Raw genomic sequence first — 26,023 nt, forward strand, 5'->3', positions numbered from 1 at the left:
GCTGGGCATTAGCACCTCTGTATGTGGCAGAACGGTGGCACACATAGGTCTAATGGCCAACAAAGAGAAACGTCAGGGCAGCTCCTGAAGACTAGGGAGGGCTGCTGCTGCCCTCCACCATCTGCCACCCAAGGACATTGCCTCACCTGTCTGTAGGGCCAGCCCTGCAAGACTATCAGCATTGGTTCATCAATTCACTGCCCACTAGAGTATAGCTGCCAAGTTATCCCTTTTTTGCAGGGATTTTCCCTTATGCTGAATAGGCTTCCTCGCGAGAAAAGGGAAAACTTGGCAGCTATGCACTAGAGCAGTGTTTCCCAACCTTGTGCCTCCAGATGTTTTGAGACTACAATTCCCATCATCCCTAGCTAGCAAGACCAGTGGTCAGGAATAATGGGAATTGTAGTCCGAAAACAGCTGGAGGCACAAGGTTGGGAAACACTGCACTAGAGAACTAAAAAAAAAGTTCTTTTTTTATTTGCAAACGCCTACATCTTCTTTTAAAGGAGCCAATATGCTTTAACTTGTTGAATGTCTGCCTGCTGTCACGCAGCTGGCAAAGCCGCTGGAATTCTCCCTCGCCGGAGACGCCTCGCGCAACCACGCTTACTCGGAAGTAAGCCTCCCGGAGTTCAGTGGGGCTCGCATCTTGGGCGTGTGGATCTAGATTTCGCCGCTGACGAGCCTCCCGGGTATGCGGAGGGAGCCGCCGTCTTCAGGGGTTTCCTCTCAGGCGACGGGGCAGAGGGTTGCGCCTAAGCCCCACCCCCCTCGGGCAAGGCAGGCTTTGCCACAGAGAGTGACACCTGCGGCGGCGGCACTGGCGGCGCTCTTCGCCCCACCCCCTCCCTCTCCTCTTGCAGGTGAATAATAGCCCGTCAATCCCGCCTCTGAGGATGAAGTGATAAAGCGAGAGGGCAGCGAGCCCACAGGAAACGGCCGACTCTTCTCCTAGCCGCCAGGCCGCTCTCCCTCTCTGCCTCTCATCCGCGCCCTGACTCGGCGCGCGGGGACTTTTGCTGTTCTTTCACCTCTGGGGAGAGGAGCGCGCGGCGGGAGTGGCGCGGAGAAAGGGAGGAAGGCGGCAGAAAGCGTGTCCCTGGGCGAAGGAAAAAGCCGCCCTGCTGCGCCTGGGCTGAAGCTGAGCATCGGGGAGCCCGGCGAGGGCGCAGCCAGTCGCCTCAGGTGAGCGCGAGAGTTTAAATTCTCTGGGCGAGGTAGACGCGGGTCGTGTCGAGGGTTTGAGGCGGAAGGGATCGATTAGGAAGGACGGCGTCCTCGCATTTGCAGCCGCCGAGCCCGCCTGTTTTTCTTTCTTTTCTTTTTTTTAAGACGCGGAAGTGCCCCTCTCTTTTATAGAAGCACTTCCATCATATGCTTATTAAACTATAAGTTAGTAATTGGGAGAATGTTTCGTTGGCATCCATTCGTTGCCGTTTCTGTGGCAAGAAAACGAACAGAAACCCCGCTGGGAGAGGCGCTTGCTCGGCTGTGGTTCCCTTTACGCACAAATCCGGATTCCTTTCGAACCAAAATCGTGGTAGGGGGGCTTTAAAAAAGGTAATGGAGTGGAGGGGGAAGGGGGGGTAGGAAACATAGGTGTGGAAGCGTGGGCATATCACCAGTTTATTTTAAAAGTCAGGACGTAGTGGTGGTGTTTCCTGTATGTTTGATCTGAATGACCTTGGGACCATACCTCTGCCGAAACACCTGCTGTTTCCTTATTTTTAAGACGTCGGTTTGGACTACAGAGATTTCGGTCGTGTGGATACTATTCTATACTGTATTCCAGGGGTGGCCAACTCCGAAGAGACTGTGATCTACTCACAGAGTTAAAAACTGGCAGTGATCTACCCCCTTTTGGGGGGTTCAGGTCAAAGTTGTTGAGATTTTTTTAGGAAGGAGGAAGGCCCATTTTTAGGGGTTCAGGTCAAAATTGTTGAGCTTTTCTGAGACAGGAGGAAAGCCCTGTTTTTTTGGGGGGGGTTGAAGGGCTAAAATGTTGAGCATTTTTTAGGGGAGCCAAAGTTGTTGAGCTTCTTTTGGGGGAGCCAGTGATCTACCAGTGATCTACTACAGACGTCCAGTGATCTACCGGTAGATCACCATCTACCTGTTGGACATGCCTGCTGTATTCTAAAACGACTATGCTGAATCCAGCCTTACCGGGACGTTTCCCATCATAGGATGGATATAAGTGATCTGCAGAGGCTGTTGCTAAAGATGTGCGTGCAATAGGATCTATTTCTAAGTATCTGAAGAAGTGTGCATGCACACGAAAGCTCAAACCAAAATAAAAAACTTAGTTGGTCTTTAAGGTGCTGCTGGAAGGAATTTTTTTATTTCTAAGCAGGCATCGGTGGCCTCAATACTTGCAGGACCTGCCAGTGTACAAGTTAAAGAATTCTGAGGCCGAGGAGTAGATCTGAGTTCAGTTACTTAACACACAGGTGTTACTTCCCTCCCCCTGCCTACCCCACCCCTCTACTTCATTTCAGCAGAAGAATTGTGGGGGGTAACTTTGCTGGCACCTTTATTACACAGGAAGTAGGAAATCCTCACTAAATCCTCCAAGCTGCCTGGAGCAGATCCTGCTCCATCTTCTGTCCACCACTTTTTCACAGAGTCTGGCAACTTATTATACAACAGAATTTCATCTGAGCTATTTTTGTTATTGATAATTCCCTTTTTATCAGACCCTTTCCTCAAGGAGCCCAGGCCACCGTATTTGGTTAACACTCTATCCATTTTACCCTCACAACATCCACCTAAGTTAGGTTAGGCTGAGAGATGGGGACTGCCCAAGGTCACCCAGAGAGCTTAAAGGCTAAGTGGGAGTTTGGGACTCCCTGGCCCCAGTGCACAGTCTCACATTCTTAATTACAATGCTACATTTCTAGCTCAATCATCCACTGAAAAGATCAGAACTGCTTATACATGTGGTTCCTAGATGGCTCTTAAGTGGGATGTAGCTGCCAATTTGAGCTTGATTAATGGGCCCTGGGTAGATCCATGGCACTTTTTTGTGCAGTAGCACCTTGCACACATTAGGCACTAAATATGGAGTAACCCAGCAACTGTAGTGTCTTCAAAGTGGTGGTAAATATGAGAGAAGTTCGCTTGTTCTGTGGAAGCAGTGATTTTGAAAAACATTGTGCAACCATATCTATCTACTGTACATATGAAACTCTGTGCTGATTTGAGGAGGAAAGCTAACAAACTGAAGGTGTGTGTTATTACTTACTTACTGGTAGCTGGGTGTATGAAATGAAATGCCCATTAATCTGAGTTCACTTAATTGCTGCTTTTTAAACTATTCGTTTGGTAGTCACTGGCTACGCAAAACTATCACATGGTCCAAATATATATTTGTGTGTTCCTTCCCTGTAGATTAGAGATCACATTTGGGCAGTTTTTATGGGGCTCATTTCCAGTAAGGGAATCAGGTTACATTCCTGCAAACTACCCAAACCAGCATATACAGTATTTGCATTTAAATGGGTTGAGTTACACTGACCTTAGTGGAACAAAGGTTACTGTCCTCAGCTCAAAATACTATCTTTAAACTATGGTATGTTCTGCTGGCAGTGAAGGAAATAAACTGCAAATTGTGTTCTTGACTTATATTGCACTGTCACAGGCAAATTGAGAAACTAAGCTCCAGTAGTTTCTCTACATGCAGGGTTCTGCATGTCTAAAGTGGTTTGAAGCATCATCCTAAATTGTTTGAAGATTGGCCTGTCCATTCTATTGTGGGAGGCGGTGGGGGGGGGGAGCTCGAGTTTTTAAAGGCCATTTTTGCTGAGGCTTTGAATGATGTACCGTACTTCAGCTACTCAAGCAGGAATAGAAATTCATGTGCCAAATTGTCTTATTGGCCCTGTTTTGTTTTCTCATACTGTATCGTGCTGTTTCTAAGGGATATGGGATTTAAGTACCATACTAATGAAAAAAGGACATGTGATAAAGGGAAGGGCTGTACTGTAGTTAAGATTTCCCTGGAAGCAAATTTCTTGAGTGAGATGGGGTTTTCCTCTGCCTTCAAAGGGTGAAAGCACTTGATGCATAAGCAGTTCCTTCTGCCTGATAGGGTTACCAGCTTTGTCTGGCAGGGTTGTTTTCCTACTAGCAACTATGTGATAAGCAAAATTACATCAGGTGGAACTTATTTCCTATCTGAATTTTCAGCCTGGGAAGAATTTCAGCCTTTAAACATCTGCTCACCATGGCAGCATTTAAAGGCACAGAAGCCTTAATACTAACTTTGTATTCTATGGTCTTGTTCCAGGAACTTCATTATTGAAACGGTTTCTTTTTTTCCTGTAGAATGCATTCCATTTCTAAACTTATTTTAATCTCTCTTGTTTCTGAAGTTGAGCCACTATAGTGCTATAGGCTAAGGACGGAGTGTTGGGGAATTGCCATTCCCAAATGCACTAAGGCTATAATCCTAACCCCACTTACCTGCAGAGTAAGCCCCATTGAATTCAGTCGGACTTACTTTTGAGTATACATAGTTAGGATTGCTCTAAGTTACCTTATTAAAGCCCTGTGCAGACTCCAACTCAGTTCCTCATCCACAGTGGGTCTGTGTTAGGGTGAGACTGACCTACCAGGGGGGCAGGTTTACAGCAAATGCCTATTGATCATAAGGTGTATGAAGCACTTGAAATACTTGCTTATAATCCTTGTTTGTTAATAGCGCTCTATCACTAAAGTTGACTGTACAGGTTTTTTTAAAAAAAGTATTAGGAACAACCATATGCTGAATTTGTGTTAACTGAGTAATCTTCAGTAGCTGATACAATGCAAGTTCAAAAATATTTTGCTATGTGCTTTGAAAATGACAGTTGAGTAGGGTGTCAGCATAGTTGACACAAAGTGACACCAGAGAAGTTAAAAAGTATCCCCTGGGTGTATTTAACTGTTTCCTCTGTATAATGAGGGCAAGAAAACCAAGTACGGTATAATGTACAGTTAATGTACAGTACACACAGTTAATGTACACATGTGTACAGTTAATGTACACATAACACAATATGATGTCCTCATGGTTTTGTATCCTTCTGAAGTGTGATATGTGTACGAGAACCTAAATCTCCAGTTTTACAGTACTAAGAAGCAGATGGAAACTATGGAGCAGACTTTATGACATCCTATCGACCAGTAACACATGTAACAAAATATTTTATTTTATTGTCTTCCTGCTACTGTGTGACATCTGGTGCTTTATAAATTATGCTTCAAGGGAAACAGGTGTACCAGATATTAGTAATTAAGGTGGAGAGACAGTACAGTTACAATTGAGGCTGCAGTGCCTGGGAGTAACTTCCCTTACCTGGGAGTAAGTTCCATTGAACTTGGAGGCTGTGGCGAATAAACGTGGTTAGACTGCATAGTGGAAATTCTATAGAGGGGAAATAACTTCTCTCTCAAGCCAAAAAGGAGAGGCTGAAGAAAAGTCGTTTCTTTGCTTGGTTAAAATAAACCTAAGTAGCTTCATGTATGTATACATATACATGTATCATCTCTATTTGTAGCATAATGTGTCTACAGCAAAAAATAAAATAAATGATTCTAATTATAATCTGTCCAATGTAGGAACATGTCATTCATTCAATGCTTAAAAGATTTTAAAATTAAGTGGTTTCTAAACACTTTAAAATAAAATATTCATATAAAAATGAAAGGTTCCTCAGATTCTGTTAATATTAGCTATTATTTTTTCCAACCCCAGACATTTATTAACTACTGATGTTCCAAATTTTAGACTAGTTTTTCCTTAATCTTCCAATTACACATTCAAAATAAGTTTGACATTCTGTTAGATTATCATAGATAGTGTAACTCACAGTAAATTAAGTAAATGTAACGTTGCATCTATTGTGTTATGAATTTTCCAAGCATTCAGGTGCAACGGGTTGTGATGTTAAAACGTCTCATGCAAACAAACATAAAATTGCAGGTCTTTGGGTTTCAAAGGTACAAATGAATTTCCATATTACATCAGTCCCTGTAAATTTCACCATAGAACAAATTGATTCAGTCATGTTCAAATTAATGCATAATTTTGAAAACTTTTCCTCTCTGCAACAACCTAATAAAGTTGCTAATTTTCATATATAAAACTGGAGATGTAGTTGTGCTAAATATTTGTCCTGACTTTTTAGTAATGACACTTGTTTCCCACTCAGTGTTGAACTTTCTGAGTGCAAAATAAGCAAGTGGCATGCCTTGAATACTGTGTGTATATCTACAAAGAACAAATCAGGTGATGGATGCTGTTTCTATTCTGCATGAAAGCAGAATTCTTCCATGATGAGTTTCCCTTAATTTAATTCCTGAGCCTCCTACTGACCACCAGAAAACTGCCTTAAAAAGCCCTTTTATAAGTTAGCACTATTTGGAACACTTCCATATACCGTACCTGTGGCTGGTACTTGATGTTTAAAGGCCTGCACCTGCCTGAATGGAATGTTATATCCACACAGCCTCATATTTAAATAGAATGTTGCTTCAAAAAGCACTTTTGGAAAGTGTGAAGGTGAGTGTTTGTGCCAAACAATACCTTAAATGGAAAAAAGAGGTCTCTGTGCTATTAACTACAGCAGGTTAATAGCTAGATATCAGATTCTAAGTGCATTCAGTACGGTCTCTCTCTCCTGAAAATGATGTAAAAACTGTTTGAATACATGCTCTGTCTAGCTGTATGTACTTGATGAAAAAAATCTAGTTCTTCTGAGAAGGGTGCTAAAGAAAGTGGTTTTCTTCTGGTTGAAATAAGCTCCGACCTAATGACCCGCCACACCATGTTATCTGCTACTAAAAATGGTTGATGCACAAATTGGGGAGGCACGAAACACCAAATGAGCACTGAGTTCATAACATTTCTGGTCCAGGGTAACCTAGCCTTGAACTGAGACATATTTGGGGTATTTGATTTCAATGTAATTGATACCACTTGGTCAGATGAGCCAGAAATGTACAATTGCCAGCAAAAAGAATTGTGTGTTTTTTTGTTAAATAAAGACGGAATATTTTATCTTTATCTTGCTAGCTAGTAATGAGAGCACATGATTGTATGGTGTGGATTTCTTGATATTGTAGTGTGTTGAGAATGCTTAGGCATCAGAGTTGCAGGAAATCCAGCAGTGTGCTGTTTGAGAACAAGCTTGGGATGCGATATTATTTTTAAAAGTTAATTGGAAGTTACCAGCATCAGCTTTGCATATATTCCATACTTCTGTGAATTGTTTTAACTGTTTTGAGTTTTTAATTATCCTACCTCATTTTGGGCATGTAATAAATTGAATATATAACAATAAATACTATAATAATTCTAGTGGTGGACACCCACCTGCTGTTCCAGTTGCTTCAGCAATCTCCCTTTTCAATTCTTAATATGTGCTTTACCACTGAGTTGTGGAATATTTTCAGTTAAAACAAAGAAACAAGCTTTTTATAGTTGCCATTTTTAGCCCTGGAGGATTTTTTTAAAACTATGCAAAGTATATTAGGATAATAGGGTTTAGGTAGCATGTGCCACTTCATTAAAGACTGTCCCAATAAAACAAATCACATGAACCATTTTGGTTTTTCTCTGTTAATCTGGAACAATCTCACCACAGTTTGAAAATGCGTGACTTTGGGAGTTTTATGTAGTCCAAGTCTTTGGTGGAATAGTTGTAGTACAGTGGTACCTTGGGTTAATAACATAATTCATTCTGGAGGTCCGTTCTTAACCTGAAACTGTTCTTAACCTGAGGTACCACTTAAGCTAATGGGGCCTCCCACTGCCACTGCGCTGCCGCCACACGATTTCTGTTCTCATCCTGAAGCAAAGTTCTTAACCCAAGGTACTATTTCTGGGTTAGCAGAGTCTGTAACCTGAAGCGTCTGTAACCTGAGGTACCACTGTGTTGGAATTTCCCTGGCATGTTCACTACTGTATATGAATTTAAAAGCTACATGACCGGAAAAGGAAAAGGATTATTACTGAGTAATTTAAAGGTGGTACTAGTGTTATTTTGATCTTTACTTCCAGGCATGTGATCTTGTGCCACTTAATCATTTCACTGGTTTTGCTTTAATTTATACTTCCTTGTATGTTCTTTTGTAAATTGCAGCTATATAGTTAGAACTATAAATTACTGACCTGAATACATGTTGCTGACTCAAAAGGGAAGCATCTGGAAAGATCTGAACAAGCAAACTTGGTGATGAATGTATTTGTGATAAATAATAAGCTGTGTACACTGTAAGTTGAGAAGCTTTCCCAGCTTGTTTATTGGTTTTTGTAGGAAATAGAAAGTTTCCATTGCATTACTTTTTCTCTCTAGTGCAACATAGCTGACATGAGAAGAATACATAGGGTTCAATTCAAACTAGCAATGCAACTCTCAGGGCTCAGAAGTACGTAAGATTTAAGCCTAAAATCAGTGGGACTAAAAATTTGACTGATATGCTGTGATTCTATACACTAGTGGTGGGGAACCTTTTTTCTATATGTGGCCATGGGGGGTGGGGTGGGGTGGGGGGAGAATCAGCTGGAAGGTAGAGCTGATGGTAGGCTGGCTGCAGTGGAAGGAAGAGAAATTGAAAACTGCTGGGGAAAAGATGGGATGGAGGATTCTGGAAAATGGCATGCTTGGTTAGGGAACCTGAATAGAAGAACTTCATAGCACAACATTTTGTGACAAATTCCCCTTGCAATTTAATAAAAATAATTAAGGCTGGAAATACAGATAGCTTTGAAATGTAGACTCCACCACACAAAAGGTATGTGTGCTTCTCTGTAACATGCACATGGGTAGGTAGGAGTCTGATCAGTCCAGGAACATATTTAAACCAGTGCTGCACTTGGGGCTAATTTTGGATGGGAGATGTTTGATTCCTTTGGGCCATAGGCTGTCTTGTCGTAGTATATCATGCATCCTCAAGGTAAGAGTAAATTTGTTGTTACATTTGAATGGCTGTCAAAAAAAGTCCAAGCATCAGCACAAACTCACAGAAATGAAGTTTCATTTACTGTTAATGGAATTGCATATTAGTGGCTATTGTAGGTGGAATATTACTGAGGAGTTAAACATTGTTTTCAGGTTATTGGGAATTCTCGAGTTTGTTTAATAGTGAAAGAGCAGGAACACATACAGTACATAGATGACTAACCAACTGGTGTTCAGGGCAAATAAATTATGGTTATGTTCTTAAACAATTTATGTAAAGTGTTATTTGTTCAAGGTGTTGGAATTTCACCCATTTAACAAAAGGAATGGTGTGAGTTTTTCCTTTTAGGCTGTATGCATGAGTCCTTTATAATTCCTGAATAAGCAAGGATTCAATTGTTGAAGTAGCCAGACCACCTTCTTGGTAATGGCCCCCTAAATATGAGTTGCTATGAGTTGTTAAGGTAACAAAGGAAATGGTTCTGTGTCAGAGAGCCGATGGGTAGGGGCCTGCCATAACTGGCTGTTAGAAGGACAAAAGCCAGAATTAATTAATTAATACCCCACCCAACCACTCTGGGCAGTTTCCAGAAAATATAAAAACATAATAATGGACAATTAAAGAACATTTGAAAGAGGCTGTCTCAATACTTTATTATTACAGTATAACAAAGTTGGATTGATGGGTAAAGTGTGAGTGTCCTCTGCAGGAGTGAATTGTAAGGGATTGTAGTGCCATCCTGTAATGACTATTCAGAAATAAGCCTTATTGAGGTCAATGGGACTCACTGTACTCCCAGGCAGTGTGTGTGTGTGTGTGTGTGTGTGTGTGTGTGGATTGTAACCACAGTTACACAGTTACTTGCTTTAAAATTTTAGTGCCTCTTATACAGTAATTGAGAAAGTAATTTTCTCTTTTTATAGGTTTGTCAGAAACTTGCAAAAGGTGAACTGCTGAGAATCAAGATGGAATCTGATTCAGTAAGTGAATATCTTTCAAAGAGAGCATGCCATTTGTGGTGATTTGTAAAAGTGTTTTCAGGAAAAAGATGGCAAATCTTATTATAAATGAAGCTTTATTTATGCTTACTGAAAATAACATCTCCACATCATTCCTTTGTTTTAAGTCTAGGATTTGATTCTTTCTTTAAAAACAACAGTATGGCAATTGGAAAACCAACAGGAAAGTATTGCATGTAAATCTGCCAAAAAGCATTTTGAACTTTAATGGTCCAAGCAGTTGCTGGTGCTTGTTCATTTAAAAGTTTATCTAAATTATTCTAGTAAGTGGGGATGGGTCCACAATTTTGGCCTGGTTTTGCTAGCCAAATAAAAAACTGTGTTTGATGGAACCTGGTTTAGCTCAGCACAGCAGTGACCCATGGGCCTGCCTGTGAAAAGCCTGTCAGAACCCTTGTTGGGACATTGTGGACCTCCACCCTTCCTCCCCCAACTAGGACCTGGGAATATGGTGGGTAACATTGTGCAGCTGTTGACAGGATAGCTCCACCCTGCTCCACCCCATTGCACCCCCTGCCCTAGTTCTGCTTTCACGCTTGCCAGATAACAACAGCACACGGCCCATGGTGAATCTGGTGAGTAAATTGTGGAAGCCTAAGAAGTGGGCTGGATTTGTAACAGACTTTGTTTGGATTTGTAACAGACTTTGCTTGGTCCCAGCTCCTGCCAACCTAGCAGTTCGAAAGCACATCAAAATGCAAGTAGATAAATAGGAACCGCTATAGCGGGAAGGTAAACGGCGTTTCCGTGTGCTGCTCTGGTTCGCCAGAAGCGGCTTAGTCATGCTGGCCACATGACCTGGAAGCTATACGCCGGCTCCCTCGGCCAATAATGCGAGATGAGCGCGCAACCCCAGAGTCGGTCACGACTGGACCTAATGGTCAGGGGTCCCTTTACCCTTTACCTTTACCTTGTTCTACTATAGTGCCAAAATGCTTATCAAAATGGGACCTTATCAATGCAGCACAGTAGAAAGCATCATTTGTGGGTAGCCACTACCTATGGCAGCCCTTGAAAGAAGAAATGCTTCTGAAATCATCAACATTGGGTTTGACAATTAACAGTGAACATAGTAGCCGGGGTAGATCCAGCACTGCTTATGGCAGTCATGGTGGCCATCACGTTTTCTCTGCTGCCAGCACTGATTTAGCAGCAGGCAGTACCCTTCTGCATATTCCACCAGGCCTTCAGACATGCTCCATGGGTGAACAGGTGGCAGCATTTTTAAAGAGCAACCAAGCCCAGATTTCATACATACCGGTAGTGGCTGTCTGCCATTTTAAATTATCTAAAATACAAGGTCTTGGTTTATAGATACAGTGCTGCCTCGCTTAACGAATGCCCTGCTTAACGAAATTTCCGCTTAACGAAAGGTTTTTTCTAGCGGAGGTTGCCTCGCTATACGAATGCGTTTTACAAAAAATTCGTCTAGCGAATCGCGGTTTCCCATAGGAATGCATTGAAATTCAATTAATGCGTTCCTATGGGCAAAAAAAAAAAAAAATTCAATGCATTCCTATGGGATTTGCTAGATGAATTTTTCGTTATAAGAAAAGACCTGTGGAACGAATTAAATTCGTCTAGCGAGGCACCACTATATATGAAATTTACTGATGAATTTGTGATTGTTTTACTGATGCTTTATTAATTATTCTGTGTGGTTTATGTTGTATTTGTGATGTTCTATTATATTGTTGTTTTTCATTGTTTGTGAGCTACTTTGTGATTGTGAGTGAAAAGCAGCATAGAAATATAATAAATGATATGAAATTAAATAAGTTGTTTTAACCTTCAAAAAATTAATTTTAGAGATACAGTATAATAAAATATATGAAACTTCGTTGTTCTAAAGAACTGGTTTTTTAAAAAATAATTAAAGACTGTTTTCAATGTTGTGTTTTAAATTGGTGCAACCTGCCCTGGGATGTTAGGGAGAAGGACCAGTGATAAATTAATTTGATGGTGACAAATGACAACAACTATTGCAACAAATAAATAGTCCATTAACACTTCAGTGAACTATTGCAAAGTGAGAGATGTTGGTATTTCAGTGCTTTCTAAACAATATTTGTTTATTCATGTGCTGATTTTGTTTCACCTGATTATTTCTGATTTGTAGAGGCCACCTCCGTATTATGAAAACTATGCCTATCAGCCAGAAAATGCAGCTTCTCTAAGGTACCCTGGTGGCTATCACATGTATCCACAATACCCACCTCCGTATTATCCTCCATCAGTGCCACATTACGTCCCCAGAATTTCTACTCATGAGTCTACTCCAGTGCCAACAGTAGCACAACCAAAGTCTACAAAAATCTGCACGCCAAGTAAGCTTTGCTTTCTTTCTTTCTTTTAAGAAAAACCAATATTTTCTGTAATTAGACCTGTTGTATGTTGTTGTTGTTGTTTAGTCGTTTAGTCGTGTCCGACTCTTTGTGACCCCATGGACCATAGCACGTCAGGCACTCCAGTCTTCCACTGCCTCCCGCAGTTTGGTCAGACTCATGTTCGTAGCTTCGAGAACACTGTCCAACCATCTCATCCTCTGTTGTCCTTCTCCTAGTGCCCTCAATCTTTCCCAACATCAGGGTCTTTTCCAGGGAGTCTTCTCTTCTCATGAGGTGGCCAAAGTATTGTAGCCTCAGCTTCACGATCTGTCCTTCCAGTGAGCACTCAGGGCTGATTTCCTTCAGAATGGATAGGTTTGATCTCCTTGCAGTCCATGGGGCTCTCAAGAGTCTCCTCCAGCACCATAGGTTGTATAGGTTTCCAAAAAACCCCTCTTTATATTGTTCATATGTTTTAACACTGTTCACATGGTTGTACTTCCATTGTTATACCTTGCAGGGGGCGGGGGGGGGGAGGGTAACAGGGAGAATAGAATGGTGGGCAGTCCATTGAATTAATTATGTTATGGATTTTTGGGGGGGGGCTGCTTTTCTTTAAACTGGTATGTACCTGTAGGTTAGGAATAGGCTGTCTAGTCTTACAACTCATGAACATTTTCTCTCTATATATTTTCAGGACTCAGGAAAATATTGTTACTCATTCTAGCCATTGCAATACTGCTAATAGGGGCTGCAATTGCATGTGTTCTCATCTGGTTTTTCGGTAAGGATCTGTTTGTGTTTATAGAAGTTTAAAATGTCTTGCAACATGTTTGCCTGTGAAGTAGGTTAGGTAGGCTGAGAGACTGTGACAGGCCCAAGGTCACTCAATGAGCATCATGACTGAGTGAGGATTTGAGCCCGGGTCTCCCAGATCCTAGTCCCATGCACACTTAACCACTACCCAACATTGGCTCTCTTAACAACCACATAATTATTAAATTATGGAGCATACATGTATGGTCATGGCCACGAACTTCTGATAGCATTATTCCATCCTGCTTCCTTTTCTCCCCACCCAACAAAAATGGTTTTGTTCATGAAGTATGGTGGTCTTTTTGTTGCCAGTGAAGTAGATTCCTAAATCTGATTTGTTTCTTTACAGTGACAGACAGTTGTTATGGCTCCAAGATACGTTGTGGCAACCTGGGAGTTTGTGTGTCACCATCTCAGTGGTGCGATGGAGTAAATGATTGCCCTAATGGTGCAGATGAAAATCGTTGTGGTAAGTGCATTCAGTGAATTATTATTTATATATATATTTTTGAAAGCCCCTCCTCTTTAGTCAGCCTATGGTAGTCAATGGTTCCCCAAGATTTTCTTGTATTAAAACTGTTCTACGTGTTTGGATAACTACTACAGACATCCACACAGAGGCCCCTCCCAATGTTTGTAATCTTATCAGCAATTCCCACCTACCCTTTAGCAACACGTGGCTTCTTTTTGCAGAGAGGGAACATCCAAGTTGCAGCAACTGCTATATATGTGTCAACCAGGTAATCTCCTTATTGAAACTTGAAGGTTCCTGAGACTTTTATGTCATCAGAAAATTTATTTTTATTTTAGTTAGGCTTTATGGACCAGATTTTCTCCTTGAAGTTTATTCATCTAAAAGCAAAAAATGGTACCGTGTTTGCCATGATGATTGGAATGACGAACATGGAAAGACTGCCTGTGAGGATTTGGGATATAACTCGTAAGTATAGTGATATTTTAATTATAGCAAATATAGACTGAAATATAATATTTGACTGCAATAATTTCCATATAATGAATTGCAGACAAGTTTCCCCTGCACTTATCTGTTTCACACTTAACACCTATTGTTAAAAATGACTTTATTTCCAGAACTGTTGTATGAACTAAGTATTAAGATATAGTGGCATGGCTCTGTTAAACTCCCTTGTACTTTAAAATAGGATAACATTCCATTTAGTGGGTGTTTCTTTAGCTTTGTCTTATGTGTTATGCTTCATCTTGCTTTGCCTGATAGTGCTATCTGCATGTCAGTGTTTGAAACTGTCATTGTTCTAGGTGCATTTTGTGGCAGGGAATTTCATTAGTGCAAGCAGTTTCTGAGCTCTGGGTGCAGGACTGCACCTAAGATTTCAGATTAAAACTGCAGAGTGGAAGGGAAAGGAGGACCTTTTTCTGCCTCCCCACTTCCAGCTACTCTCTGAAGACTGGAATATTAAGAATACTCTTAAGAATATTAGGGGGTTGGGCAGGGGAAGGACCACTAGACCATGTGAAAAAATGAACGTAATATTTTAGCTGCAGTTCATTCCTTTTCAGCTTTGTATTCTTGTTATTAAAAAGTGTGCCTAAACATTCTGGTGTTGTGCTTGTAACTTAGGTTTAAGGTGCCATTTAGATCCTAGCTTTCACTTCTCGGTTTCTAACACTGCTGCATGTATCTTGATTACTGGTATTTGTAGTAACACTTTTATTATAGCAGTGAGTGTAGTAATGGTGATAGGAGGAACAAAATCTGAATTCCACACTGTGCCAGATCTTTCAACCAGCTTTACAATGTTTCATGTAAATGCTGGGGAAACAGATATGGCTCCCAGAATCATTATAATGCAGAACTCTCTAATGCAGCAGATACTATTGGGTAGTGCTCAAAGCTGGTGAAGAGGGAATTCCTATCCAGTGGCATTACAAAAAATATTATTGCTGAAGCTGATTGTGTGTGTGTTGTGTGTATGCATGCTGAAATATGTATGCTGAAATAGTTAAGTGCAGATGTTTGAATGTTCACTCCTATCTTTGACAGGAACACATATTTCAGGAGCGAGGGATTACGACTCAAAACTGTCTCCGGGAGCTTTATGAGGTTGAATAAAAGTGCTGTGGACACAGACTTGCATAAAATATTGTATAACAGGTGATAATTCTATATTTTTTGCCTACTTTTAAGGGTTTGACTCCCAGAGCCATTATAATGCACAACTGTTGTCATAGCAGTGAACTTAATGATTGTTGGCATAAACAATTCTTATGTTTTATGCCCCTGTTAAGTTTTCCCCCTCTAGTTTCTACTTAATAGAAATTGAAGACATTAAGCATATTTAATAGAATTTGAACTCATCGAACATATTTTACCAAGTCCTGTTCTGTGCATATAGAAGACAAATGTTTGTAGTTCAGGAATACTGCCCTTGAGTTGTACCCAACTGACTTCTACTCATGTCCAGATTAGTAGTTGAAATGTGGAGATTGCTTTAAATTGTGGGACATGTAATGAAGCAGATCTTTAATATGCCAACCTGGAAATTTTCTCCCCTCCACTGCAAACTTTTTAAAGCTGTGCTCAGTACCCAGTAGCTTGCAGAAATAGTTGTGCCAGTCTCTCTCCATCAGTGTGAGAATATGCCTTGGAATTCCACCGTTACATCTGGGCAATACTTTCAGCACTGGTTATTCTGCTGTGGTTGGTGGGGCTGTAGAAGAGCAGATATGTGTGTTGGGGGGGGGGAGCTGTGGGGAACACCCTACAGTACCTGAGTAGGAGGACTATACATTTCTGTAAATGGAATTATTTTACCCCTGTGGAGTCTATTAGTGTAGACGCCACTTCAATATATTTTGAACATGTGATGCATGTGTGGAACTGATTGTATAGATCAGGGGTAGTCAACCTTCTTATACCTACTGCCCACTAATGTATCTTTCTTGATGGTAAAATTTCCTTACCGCCCACCAGTGCTCAATGGAAGGAGGATTCAGCTTGTGCCGTAGAACCCCCCTACCGCCCACCTAGAATCCTGAAACGCCCACTAGTGGGCAGGAGGGACCAGGTTGGCAACCCCTCATCTAGATTCTTCATGCCCAGTTGGTACCCTGCCAGAAGGGAGGCTCCTGATTTGCATGAGAAAATGTGTGCAGATCTGGTGGCATGATTACCCCCACACTGTTGTAGAGTATAGGATTGTGCCATCCTGAAGTGGCTCTCACCCTGCTAAGCAGGTTCATGTGAAGTTGAAGCCTCCTCCTTCATACATAGTACAAATACATATATACTATTTGTGTTACAGCGACCAGTGTCCATCACGACAGGTGGTGTCTCTGAGATGTGTAGGTAAGTGTTGTAACGCTGCTTAGTTTTTAGTTACCTTTATCTGTTCTTATTTGAATTAACCTTTTCTGTCTTGTAAGAATCCTATCCCACACCTAAAATAAGAAGGCAAATAAATAAATAATGAAGTTATGTTGATCTGGCCTAGGGTATGATTAAATTGGCCAAATACATTCACCTTATTTCACTTGGAGATTCTCGGTTCCGTTGTTATAAAGCCACCATGATCATGAATAAGAATTAATATAAAATAGAGATCCTTATTTCTAAGGAACTGACATTAAGTGACTGTAAACCTGACTGTAAGCAACATGGCTATGGTAACACCTAAAAGGAAGGGCAGGATACCTCTATTGTTGTCATGAGTCATAAATGGAGGCAGGAAACATCCTGTGACTTGCATTATGAATAGTTTACTTATGAATGTTTTACTTACATTTCCTCTGGTTTTTACAAAGACTGTGGCAATTCCACTAAAGTTTGGAATCCTCGAAACAGAATTGTGGGTGGAACTGCTGCCTCCCGTGGTGAGTGGCCATGGCAAGTCAGCCTTCATATACGGAACATCCATCTATGTGGAGGGTCCATTATCACTCCTGAATGGATAGTAACTGCAGCTCACTGTGTAGATGGGTAAGTCCCAAACAATTTCTCCCAAATTATGTGTCCCTTGGGATTTTGCTTTGTATGTATAATGGTTCCAGTTACTAAAACTTGTAAAAAAAAATTATTAGGAACCATTTTTGTCCTTCAGTTGTTAAGCAGAAGAGATTATTTTTAGCCCTGTTGAAATAATTTCCAAGGAACTCAGGAATGTTAGCTTCTTGACAGTAGACCTTCGCATTAGGTGCTGATGCTGCAGTAACATGAATCATGCTTGAGAATAAATCATAATTGTTAGCCTTCATTTTGTTTCCTAGGGCATATTCTCATCCATTTGACTGGACAGTTTATCCTGGGATCATGAAACAGCAAGAAATGTATCCTCCAAGGGGCTACAAAGTAGCCAAAATAATTTCTCATCCAAACTATGATTCAACTACTAAAGATAATGATGTTGCCCTTATGAAGTTACAGTTTGAGCTACCTTTAAATGGTATCTATTTACCTGTGTAAATAGTGACATGTATATTTTATCTTTCTATTACATGCTCAGTGCAGCTAACAAAATCAACATTGCATCAAGCTAATTGTGGCACTGTGCATTTTCAACAATATTTTGCATAGAATGCAGGGGGAGTCAACATAAGCACATGAAGCTCCCTGGTGTAAACATTTGCACTCTGACATATGGAGGACAATGGGGCCACTGGTGCCATCTTGGGGGTGTTGGGAGATTCATTCCCCGTGTGCAGTCATAGATTTGTTGTATATCATATGACTGTATATACGACTGTATATGTTTTCCTTCCACAGAGTGGAAGTGATGTACACAGGATGTTTGTCTTACTGCAGGCATCCCCAAACTGCGGCCCTCCAGATGTTTTGGCCTACAACTCCCATGATCCCTAGCTAACAGGACCAGTGGTTGGGGAAGATGGGAATTGTAGTCCAAAACATCTGGAGGGCTGAAGTTTGGGGATGCCTGGTCTTACTGTGTTCCTAAGTGGAACTGTTGTTCCTTTATTCTTTCTCTTTTCTGTGTGATGCTAGAGAGAGAGGGAGCCATGATGAAGAGCCCTGTGTGTGTTTATATGTAAATAAACTAGCTTAGCCAAGATGCTGTGCTACTGAGGTCTGTTATGCAACTGCGCAACCTCTGTGGGTGCCTAAAGTGTGCTGGTGTTCGTCTGACACCAGTCGCTGTGATGTTCGGGCTGGAGAATGCTTATGAAGCTCCTGAACGATCACCCAGGAGGGGGAGAACATGCCAGCCGGGCATGTGTCTCTGCCAGGGTCCTACTCGTAAGTAGGCCTTAACCTGATGGGGTGGGTGTATGGGCACCCACAAAAATTCTATTGTGCGTGTCTGGCAGTCACGTCAGACACATGTGTGCTGCTCAGGCTCCACCCACCACAGCCTTACCTCTGCTGGCTCTCTGACACCATGGTGGCCTCCACAGAGACCCTTCACCGTGGGGCCTCTGTTGGGGCTCTCTGTGGCCGCAGGTGTGCTTCTGGGGTATGTCTGCGGCAGGCTTCAGTGGAGGCTCTTGCAGCGCCAGAAAGCCAGCGGTGGTGGAGAGTGGTGGCGGATGGAGGCCCAGCTACACACGTTCTGCCGCCCCCCACCCTGCTGCTGACATGGCCAAAGAGGCCTTGCAGCAAAGGCGGAGGCCCTGGCCCAGTCACCACGGCAGCGGTGGATGAAGGCTGAGCTGCATGCATGATGTGACACTTGCTTCTGAATAGGCAAACATCTTGCAAACTTACATTTGGTGCTTCGGTATAGTGGATTGGACTGGCTTGTTGCTACATTTTAAAATGTAGACATTTTGCTATTGCTGCTTTAACTGTAGAAGTTAAACTTTAACTGTAGAAAGATGAACAGATTCTCCAGTTTTCTATTAGGTTATCATCATAGAGTCACATCTTTCATTTTAATCATTTTCAGTGGCAGATCTTGGGGTCTCAAATTTCAGCAGCGCCCTGTGCAACACCAAAATTTAGCACTCCCTGCCTCCTATGCCTGCCATTCTACATAATAGTTGCGGCACCCCTTAGGCTCTCTACCCAGTCCAACTGAACTGGTTGTGCTCTCCTAAATCAGCCTCTGTTGTTTTGTACTGATCTGGTGCAAATAACATAATTAAAAAATTCCTTCAGTAGCACCTTAAAGAGCATGCACACAAAAGCTCATACCAAAATAAAAACTTAGTTGCTCTTTAAGGTGCTACTGAAGGAATTTTTTAATTTTGTTTTGACTCAGACCAACACGGCTACCTACCTGTAACTACAAATAACATAAACACCTGCGGTGTCAGTTTTTATTTCCTTTCTTTCTCTTCCATCCCCAAACCTCCATGTTTGTGGGATGGTGAGGAAAATGTAGTTTTATTATTTTTTAATTTTTCATTCCCCCCCATTATATACATTTCAATAATTTTACAATCATGTTAACACTTCGAAACTCAACTTCCCCCCTCTTTCTGCGGTTCCTTACATTTATTTTTTATATTTTCAGCATATTCCAAATTAACTAAACTTCATCATTTATTCATCTATTGAAAAATGTAAGGCGAGTTGCTGCTTTTATTACTCTTAACTTGTCTCCGTTAACCTTAGTCACATCTAGACTTCTGCCAAAAGTGTGTTTCTGGTGGGTAAAGGTTTCTTGCCTTGACAGCTCCCATACAGTGACTTTTATCAACAAAAATGCTCATTTCCTCAAGGAAATTAGAGCGCTAGTACTAGTCAGCTACTATGAAATCCCCCAATCTTCCATGTTACAAAGGCTGAGAGTGCTGTTTTGGCAACTCTCTATCAAATTCTTATTTCTGCACAGTTACTGATTAGCAATATGTTCTTGCCTCATAGAATTTACACGTCCAGTTTGTTTGCCCAACCCTGGAATGATGTTTCAGCCTGACCAGCAATGTTGGATAACTGGATGGGGAGCAAAATTTCAGCGAGGTAAAATTGGTTTCTATCCAAGTCTGGGCTTTCCTTTAATTATGAGTTGTGGCACTTTGGAATTGCTACTATAAAAATATTAAAATAACTGCCTTGGTTGCAACAAATGAACTAAAGTGACCCAGTTAAAAGTACAGTACCTCTTTATGTTGGAACTAGATTGTTAGCTCAATGTCACCTTATATACCGTATGTCCTATACATTTTTGTTATTGCTATGAATCTTTTTGTCACCCTGAGCCATTACCAAAGCAATTTGCCTATGTCTTTATGGGAGCTGACAGTGAAAAGATGGTACCTTAATACTGAGAACCCCTTGGAATGTTCTAAATGGGGAAAAGGCTCCAGGTGTTTTGAGGAAAGTGACACAGAGTTGCTGCTGCACTACATATAACCTACATCCTCACTGACTCTTGGCCATTCTGGCTGGAGGTGAGAGTTACACTTCAGCAACATCTCAGGTGCCAAATTTGGGAGAAAGCAACAAAGGCTGCAGTCTGAGACTCAGGAGAGTTAGTTAGCTGAAAACTGGAAGGCGTCTCAAGATGCTAAGGAGTTTGTCAGGATCTGTTTTCAGCAGTGCTGCTGCTACAGTCGTACCTTGGAAGCTGAACGCCTTGCGAGTCAAACGTTTTGGCTTCCAAATGCCACAAACCTAGAAGTGAGTGTTCCGGTTTGCGACCGTTCATTGGAAGCTGAATGTCCAATACAGCTTCTGATTGTGTGCAGGAAGCTCCTGCAACCAATTGGAAGCTGCGCCTTGGTTATCGAATGTTGTGGAAGTCGAATGGACTTCCGGAATGGATTCTGTTCGGCTTCCAAGGTACGACTGTATTTGTGAATCTAAAAATTATAATGCTGCATAAGTCTCCAGGGAGTATTCTTTCCAAAAGAAGGAAAATGCAGGTATGCACTGCCCCTGAGGTTTCTCACAGCTCAGGAAAGAGGAGAACAGATATTAGTGTATTTTATTTATATGAAATGTCTTGTTTAATGCAGCTTTTAAAAAGACATTTGGAGACAAGTTGCAGTGCTTTGTCAATCCAATGAACTCTATTTTTACTGCTGAGTCCATTGCCTATATGTCAACATCCTGCAGCTGAAAGTTTTAGTAGCTTGTATTTGAGTGGCTCTTAACATGTCATTTTTGCACCTATTTTTCAACCTTAGGTAACACTTCAAAAGAACTGAATGCAGCAATAGTACCTCTGATAGATTCGGCTATATGTAATGATAAATATATCTATAATGGACTGATTTTGCCTACCATGATCTGTGCTGGATACTTAGAAGGAAAGGTGGATTCTTGTCAGGTAATGTCTCTGTATTTAAAGTGAGAAAACAGCGCTTAGATTCTAGCATGAGCTCTTGTGGTCAATAAGACACAGTGCTAGTTTACCCCTATGAAGCTTAGGAGCAGGTTACCTGTGAGATTGCATCTTCCCACATATGGCTCCCCACACCGTAAGAGCATCTTCACATGTTCTGCTTTGGCTACCTTCAACAAGTCAAGTGAGGTGGGTGGATACCAGGGCCTTTTGGTTTCTGCACCTTGGCAGAGAGACTCACCCTGGCACTTTCATTAGTGTCTTCCCAGTGCTTTACCCAGGCTTTTAAAATGTCTTACATCTGGCCTGCAAGACCACCCTGAGACCTGTGGGTATAGGGCGGTTTACACATTTTAATAATAATATAAGCTGAGTTGATGGAAGGGAGGTAGTTTTTCTGTCTTCCATTGTGTTTATTGGTAGGTGACCATAAAAATGTTAATACAAATAAATAATGGTTCAATGGAAAAACATGTTTGACTGATTTAAAAGCATTTCTCATTTCCTTGGTGAACTTATTTTACTGATGGAGAGTGACTCCTCTCTAATTTTCCTATTCCTACATGTTTTCCGTCTACATTCAATAACTGTTAAAGGGCTTATCTTTCAGCAGTTAGTATTAGTCAGATGTCGTAGGGCTCCCTGCCAGACTACATTGGTGCCACCACTGAGGAGGCTATTTCCCCAAAATAAGACACTGTCTTATATTTGTTTTTCCTCAAGACGACACACTATGGCTTATTTTGAGGGGATGTCTTATTTTTTTATTATGCGTCCAGCCTCGCCTCTTCCTTGGCGCCCTCCAGAACTGCACCTATCACTGTTTTATTTTTAGGGTATGGCTTATATTGTGCAAATGCTTAAAAATCCTGCTATGGCTTATGGGTATGTCTTATTTTTCAGGGAAATAGGTTATATAGCAGATGATGATTCTAGGTAGCATATGGCGGTTAAGAAATTTGCACAGGTCCTGCCCTTGGGCTTAAAAGCCCCAAAACAAAATATGAAATGAAAGAGGGATAGGAAGGGGAAAGGGATAAGAAGAAGCAAATTCAGGGACCAAAATTTCTTAGCTACATAATGGGCAATTGAGAAAGTTGTGGGAGAAGAGAAGCCAGACACGAGTTGGTCCCAATGACCTCAAGTGGAGTTATGCAAAATGAATGGAATTTTAAGCAGGGCTCCTCACCTGGCATCTAGTGTTTGAGCAAACACAAGGAGATAAATTAGGTATACAGGGTCTAGACTGTCAGAGCCTTTTCAGGTCAAAGCAAGTAGCTCATATATGGCACGTTGCCAATGCAAATGCTGTAAAACCCATCTAATATAGTCACACTGGATCTCTTCATTAGTAGGCAAGAGGTTTCATTCTGCAGTAGCTGAACAAAGGCTTTAAAAGCAGCAGTAACTTTACTGTGGGTTGCAATGAAAATGATTACAATTTTCCTATAGAAAACTCTGCATGTGATTTATGGGGGTATAACTGTAGAATGTGTTTCCTCTCTTGTTTCAGGGTGACAGTGGTGGTCCATTGGTAACTCGGAAGAATGCTTTGTGGTGGTTAGTGGGTGACACAAGTTGGGGAACGGGCTGTGCTAGTAGATACAGACCTGGAGTTTATGGTAATATGACTGTGTTTGCAGACTGGATTTACAGAAATATGCAGGTAACTTTCTCTGAAATGTTTTGATAGCACTTTCCGAGGTGGGTTTGTGGCTGTCAAATACATTGCGATGATGAAATGGCCACTGGGCTGATGGAAGCCTTCCCTGCCCTTTTCTGCCAGCCAAGCTGCTGCCTGGTAACAAGAGGAGCAAAGCAGGGATTGCAGGTCCAGGTTGCCACAAGCGGACAGGGCAGCTCATTTGAAAAGGCAGAGAATTCGGTCTGTGTTGTCACAGGTGTTCAGTGTGCATCAAATTTGCTTAAATCATGCTGGAGCAGAGACAAGAGATGGAAGTCGGGGAACTGGCTCTTTATAGACAAATTTGTTTAAACATTTTCTTAAAAGGGAAATGAAAACTTGGTCCTCCTCCACATCATGTGGGGCTGGACTGGCATAACTTTTGCTCCAAACAATTATCTCTAGCCTGCTCCACCCAATATGATTGGGGAAAGCTAGGTGACTTCATGTGCTCTGCAGAGCTGCCTGGTTTTTTACCCAGTAGCTTCAAACTTGCCATGCTATCTATCTACTCATATATATAGCACTTTCATTGTGGTTTCCCATATGCTGAAGATTTAGCTCACTCCTGGCCTTTCATACTGCAGACCTATTTTTAGGAGCCACCATATTCTTCTGCGCTCAAATTGTTTTAACTGATATAATTTTAAATTGTAATCTTTTCCATGACCTCATGGTGAATGGCATGCAAGAAATTCCATATCTAATAGCATCTGGAGGGCTAAAATGTATCCCTCCTTGGTTTTTGTGAGAGAAATAATTGATGGTGGTGGCGCCAGCAATGGCATAGGGACCAAAGGAAAAGGCAGGAGAGAGCAGACGTGTAGTGTGTGCACTGGCATGTCTACTCTGGAATGCCATTTGGCCACTTCCGTTGCACTTGGCTCTCGAGGCACAATACGATTCCAAATGTGTTATCTCCCATCAAATTAACTTTTGGGGGGGGGGATGTTTAGTCAGTCAAAATGCAGATACAATTCTCGTGCAACTGTCTTTTGTCTCTGAGGTAGGAATTACAAGGTGTGTTCAGGCACACCCTTTGGCTGCTACCTTCGGTCATTTGCAGGTTGCCATGTCCTGAAAATTTATAGTTCCATAGAAAGACTTGCCACAGCCCTGCTATGGTTTACTCATGATCCTGCATGCAACCTGATCTTGTGGGCGCAGGCAAGAATTCAGTGACACCACTTGCTTCTTAGCTTGAATAACTGATTGCGTTAAAAGTTCATGTAAACATTAATAAATTCAATATTTTTGGATTGAGGTTGCTGAAACTTGCGTTTTTCCCAACAGGCGAACAGATGATGATATTCAGCCATATACCCCTGCCCTCCATGGAATGAATGGTGCCCTTGATGTATCCGATGGCTTTCTTGGTCTTCTTCATTCCTGTATTAAGCGACTCTTAGGACCTAAACACTTGATAATTCTGAATGCTTGCAAAGTATTTGGTGCCATTTGCACTGTGACTGTCTTAATATCAAGTGGTGTAGGTTTAACAAGATTATCTTTCCTTCAGTGTAAGTGCCCCTGGTCAACTTGCTAAACTTTTCTTCATTTTGGAGGATTCCCAACCAGTTTTTTAAGTTTTATTAGAAATCATATTTATAAATTGTTACTGCTGTCTTTGGAATAGCACAGCATCTTGTTTATTTTCTTGGTTTTATTTTAACTTTTAATACATTATTATCTGTGAATATCTGGGCTGCTGGCTAGCCCAGTTTTTCAAGATTGAGGGTAATGTCTTACTGTAACATGTGAAGAGACCTCCTCCAATACTCCAGAGAGATGAATTATACTTTTCATTATCTCGTGGTCAGGTACTTTTAATTCCTTGTGCTCTGTATATGTATTATATTGATTCTGAAATCAAGTACAGTATATGTTCAGGTTTATACTGAATTCCTCCCCTCCTTTCAATATGAAGATATCAAAATAAGAGTTTGGTTCAGAAAATGGGAAACCCTTGAATTTTATTTTGTTAGAATATTCCAAGGGCCTATCTGATGTAGAAAGGATAAAACTACCGAGCCTGAGTAAGCAACCAACTGGATATGTTGTTTACTTATGTGCTTACTCATGTTTAGAGCCTGCAGAGAGTAGCTTAGGGAACAATTCAACAGTTTTCCCAATCTCTTTCCTGAGCAAAGACTAAATACACTATTGTGAATATTTATTACATGCGGTTGGCTGCTGTTAACCCACATGCCACTGGAAAAGTAACCACTTAATCTTACAGCTACCTCATTTTGTAAGAGTGCGGCAAAATTAATATTTTAAGCAGGGATTTTTTACAATTAAGATTTAGTTTTAATAATGAGTTCAGAAATAAACTTAAATATGGAATGTGAAACAGCAATAAAATCTGGCAAACTGGGATTTCTTCTGATTCTCATGGACTGAAATTACCAAACTGCTGCTATTGAATTGCACTTTTTAAAAATGTGCCTGTTACCGCAGCAACTTTCATTTCGGGGTTTTGCCGATAAAGTTGGGTAGTAATGAGCCACTCAAATCATTATTTAAAGGAGACGTACCGATAATACTATGAATATAAATCTTGCTGAATTGTTAAATAGTTGTGCCACTATTTTAAGTAGCAAATATTTCTTTACTTCAGAATTGAAATACAGCATGTATCTTATGTACAAATAAATAATTTTTTTACTCTCCTAACCTTTTGGCTAATTAATATTTCTTGTTATAGTAGGACCATTAGCAAAAATGGGCATCTACAACTGGAGAATACTTGGGCCTCAAACATCCTTTTTACATTGTCCTTGCTGGATGAGGCTGATGGGAATGGGACAGCACTTGTATGGTCAGTTTCCCTGAAAATGTAAATTAAGAGTAACTGCAGAACAGACTTTTGCCCACAACAGTAACAATGTTTTCCATTACTGTACTTTAAAATTTTTGTCTACTGAAGAATACTACAGTCGTACCTTGGAAGTCGAATGGAATCCGTTCTGGAACTCCATTTGACTTCCAAAACGTTTGGAAACC

At 41.1% G+C, this 26,023-nt stretch overlaps 1 protein-coding gene across 2 annotated transcripts; it reads left to right on the top strand.

Annotated features, from left to right (window-relative positions):
* Nucleotides 1-902: 902 nt before the first annotated feature.
* TMPRSS2 (transmembrane serine protease 2) lies at nucleotides 903-25,693 on the top strand. Of its 2 annotated transcripts, XM_060273562.2 has the most exons (14): nucleotides 903-1,185; nucleotides 9,870-9,926; nucleotides 12,085-12,292; nucleotides 12,990-13,076; nucleotides 13,458-13,577; nucleotides 13,919-14,048; nucleotides 15,132-15,242; nucleotides 16,393-16,436; nucleotides 16,892-17,066; nucleotides 17,354-17,529; nucleotides 19,911-20,006; nucleotides 21,176-21,318; nucleotides 22,847-22,999; nucleotides 24,311-25,693. In XM_060273562.2, exons 2-14 carry the CDS (start codon nucleotides 9,912-9,914, stop codon nucleotides 24,320-24,322), a joined length of 1,470 nt encoding a protein of 489 aa, XP_060129545.2. In that variant the 5' UTR covers nucleotides 903-1,185; nucleotides 9,870-9,911; the 3' UTR covers nucleotides 24,323-25,693. The 2 variants fall into 2 exon arrangements, with proteins under 2 accessions (XP_060129545.2, XP_060129544.2); XM_060273561.2 differs by lacking the exon at nucleotides 24,311-25,693 and having other exon boundaries at nucleotides 908-1,185; nucleotides 22,847-23,038.
* The last annotated feature ends 330 nt before the right edge of the window (nucleotides 25,694-26,023 follow it).

The sequence above is a fragment of the Zootoca vivipara genome, chromosome 4 (genome assembly GCF_965207765.1).
Source record: "Zootoca vivipara chromosome 4, rZooViv2.hap1.1, whole genome shotgun sequence".
In the NCBI taxonomy this organism is placed as follows: domain Eukaryota; kingdom Metazoa; phylum Chordata; class Lepidosauria; order Squamata; family Lacertidae; genus Zootoca; species Zootoca vivipara.

Excerpts from the sequence above, each read along its gene's own strand:
- TMPRSS2 (XM_060273561.2), top strand. Across the intron at positions 13,077-13,457 it reads TGTTCTCATCTGGTTTTTCG|TGACAGACAGTTGTTATGGC; the intron begins GTAAGGATCTGT and ends GTTTCTTTACAG. Across the intron at positions 15,243-16,392 it reads CATAAAATATTGTATAACAG|CGACCAGTGTCCATCACGAC; the intron begins GTGATAATTCTA and ends TTTGTGTTACAG.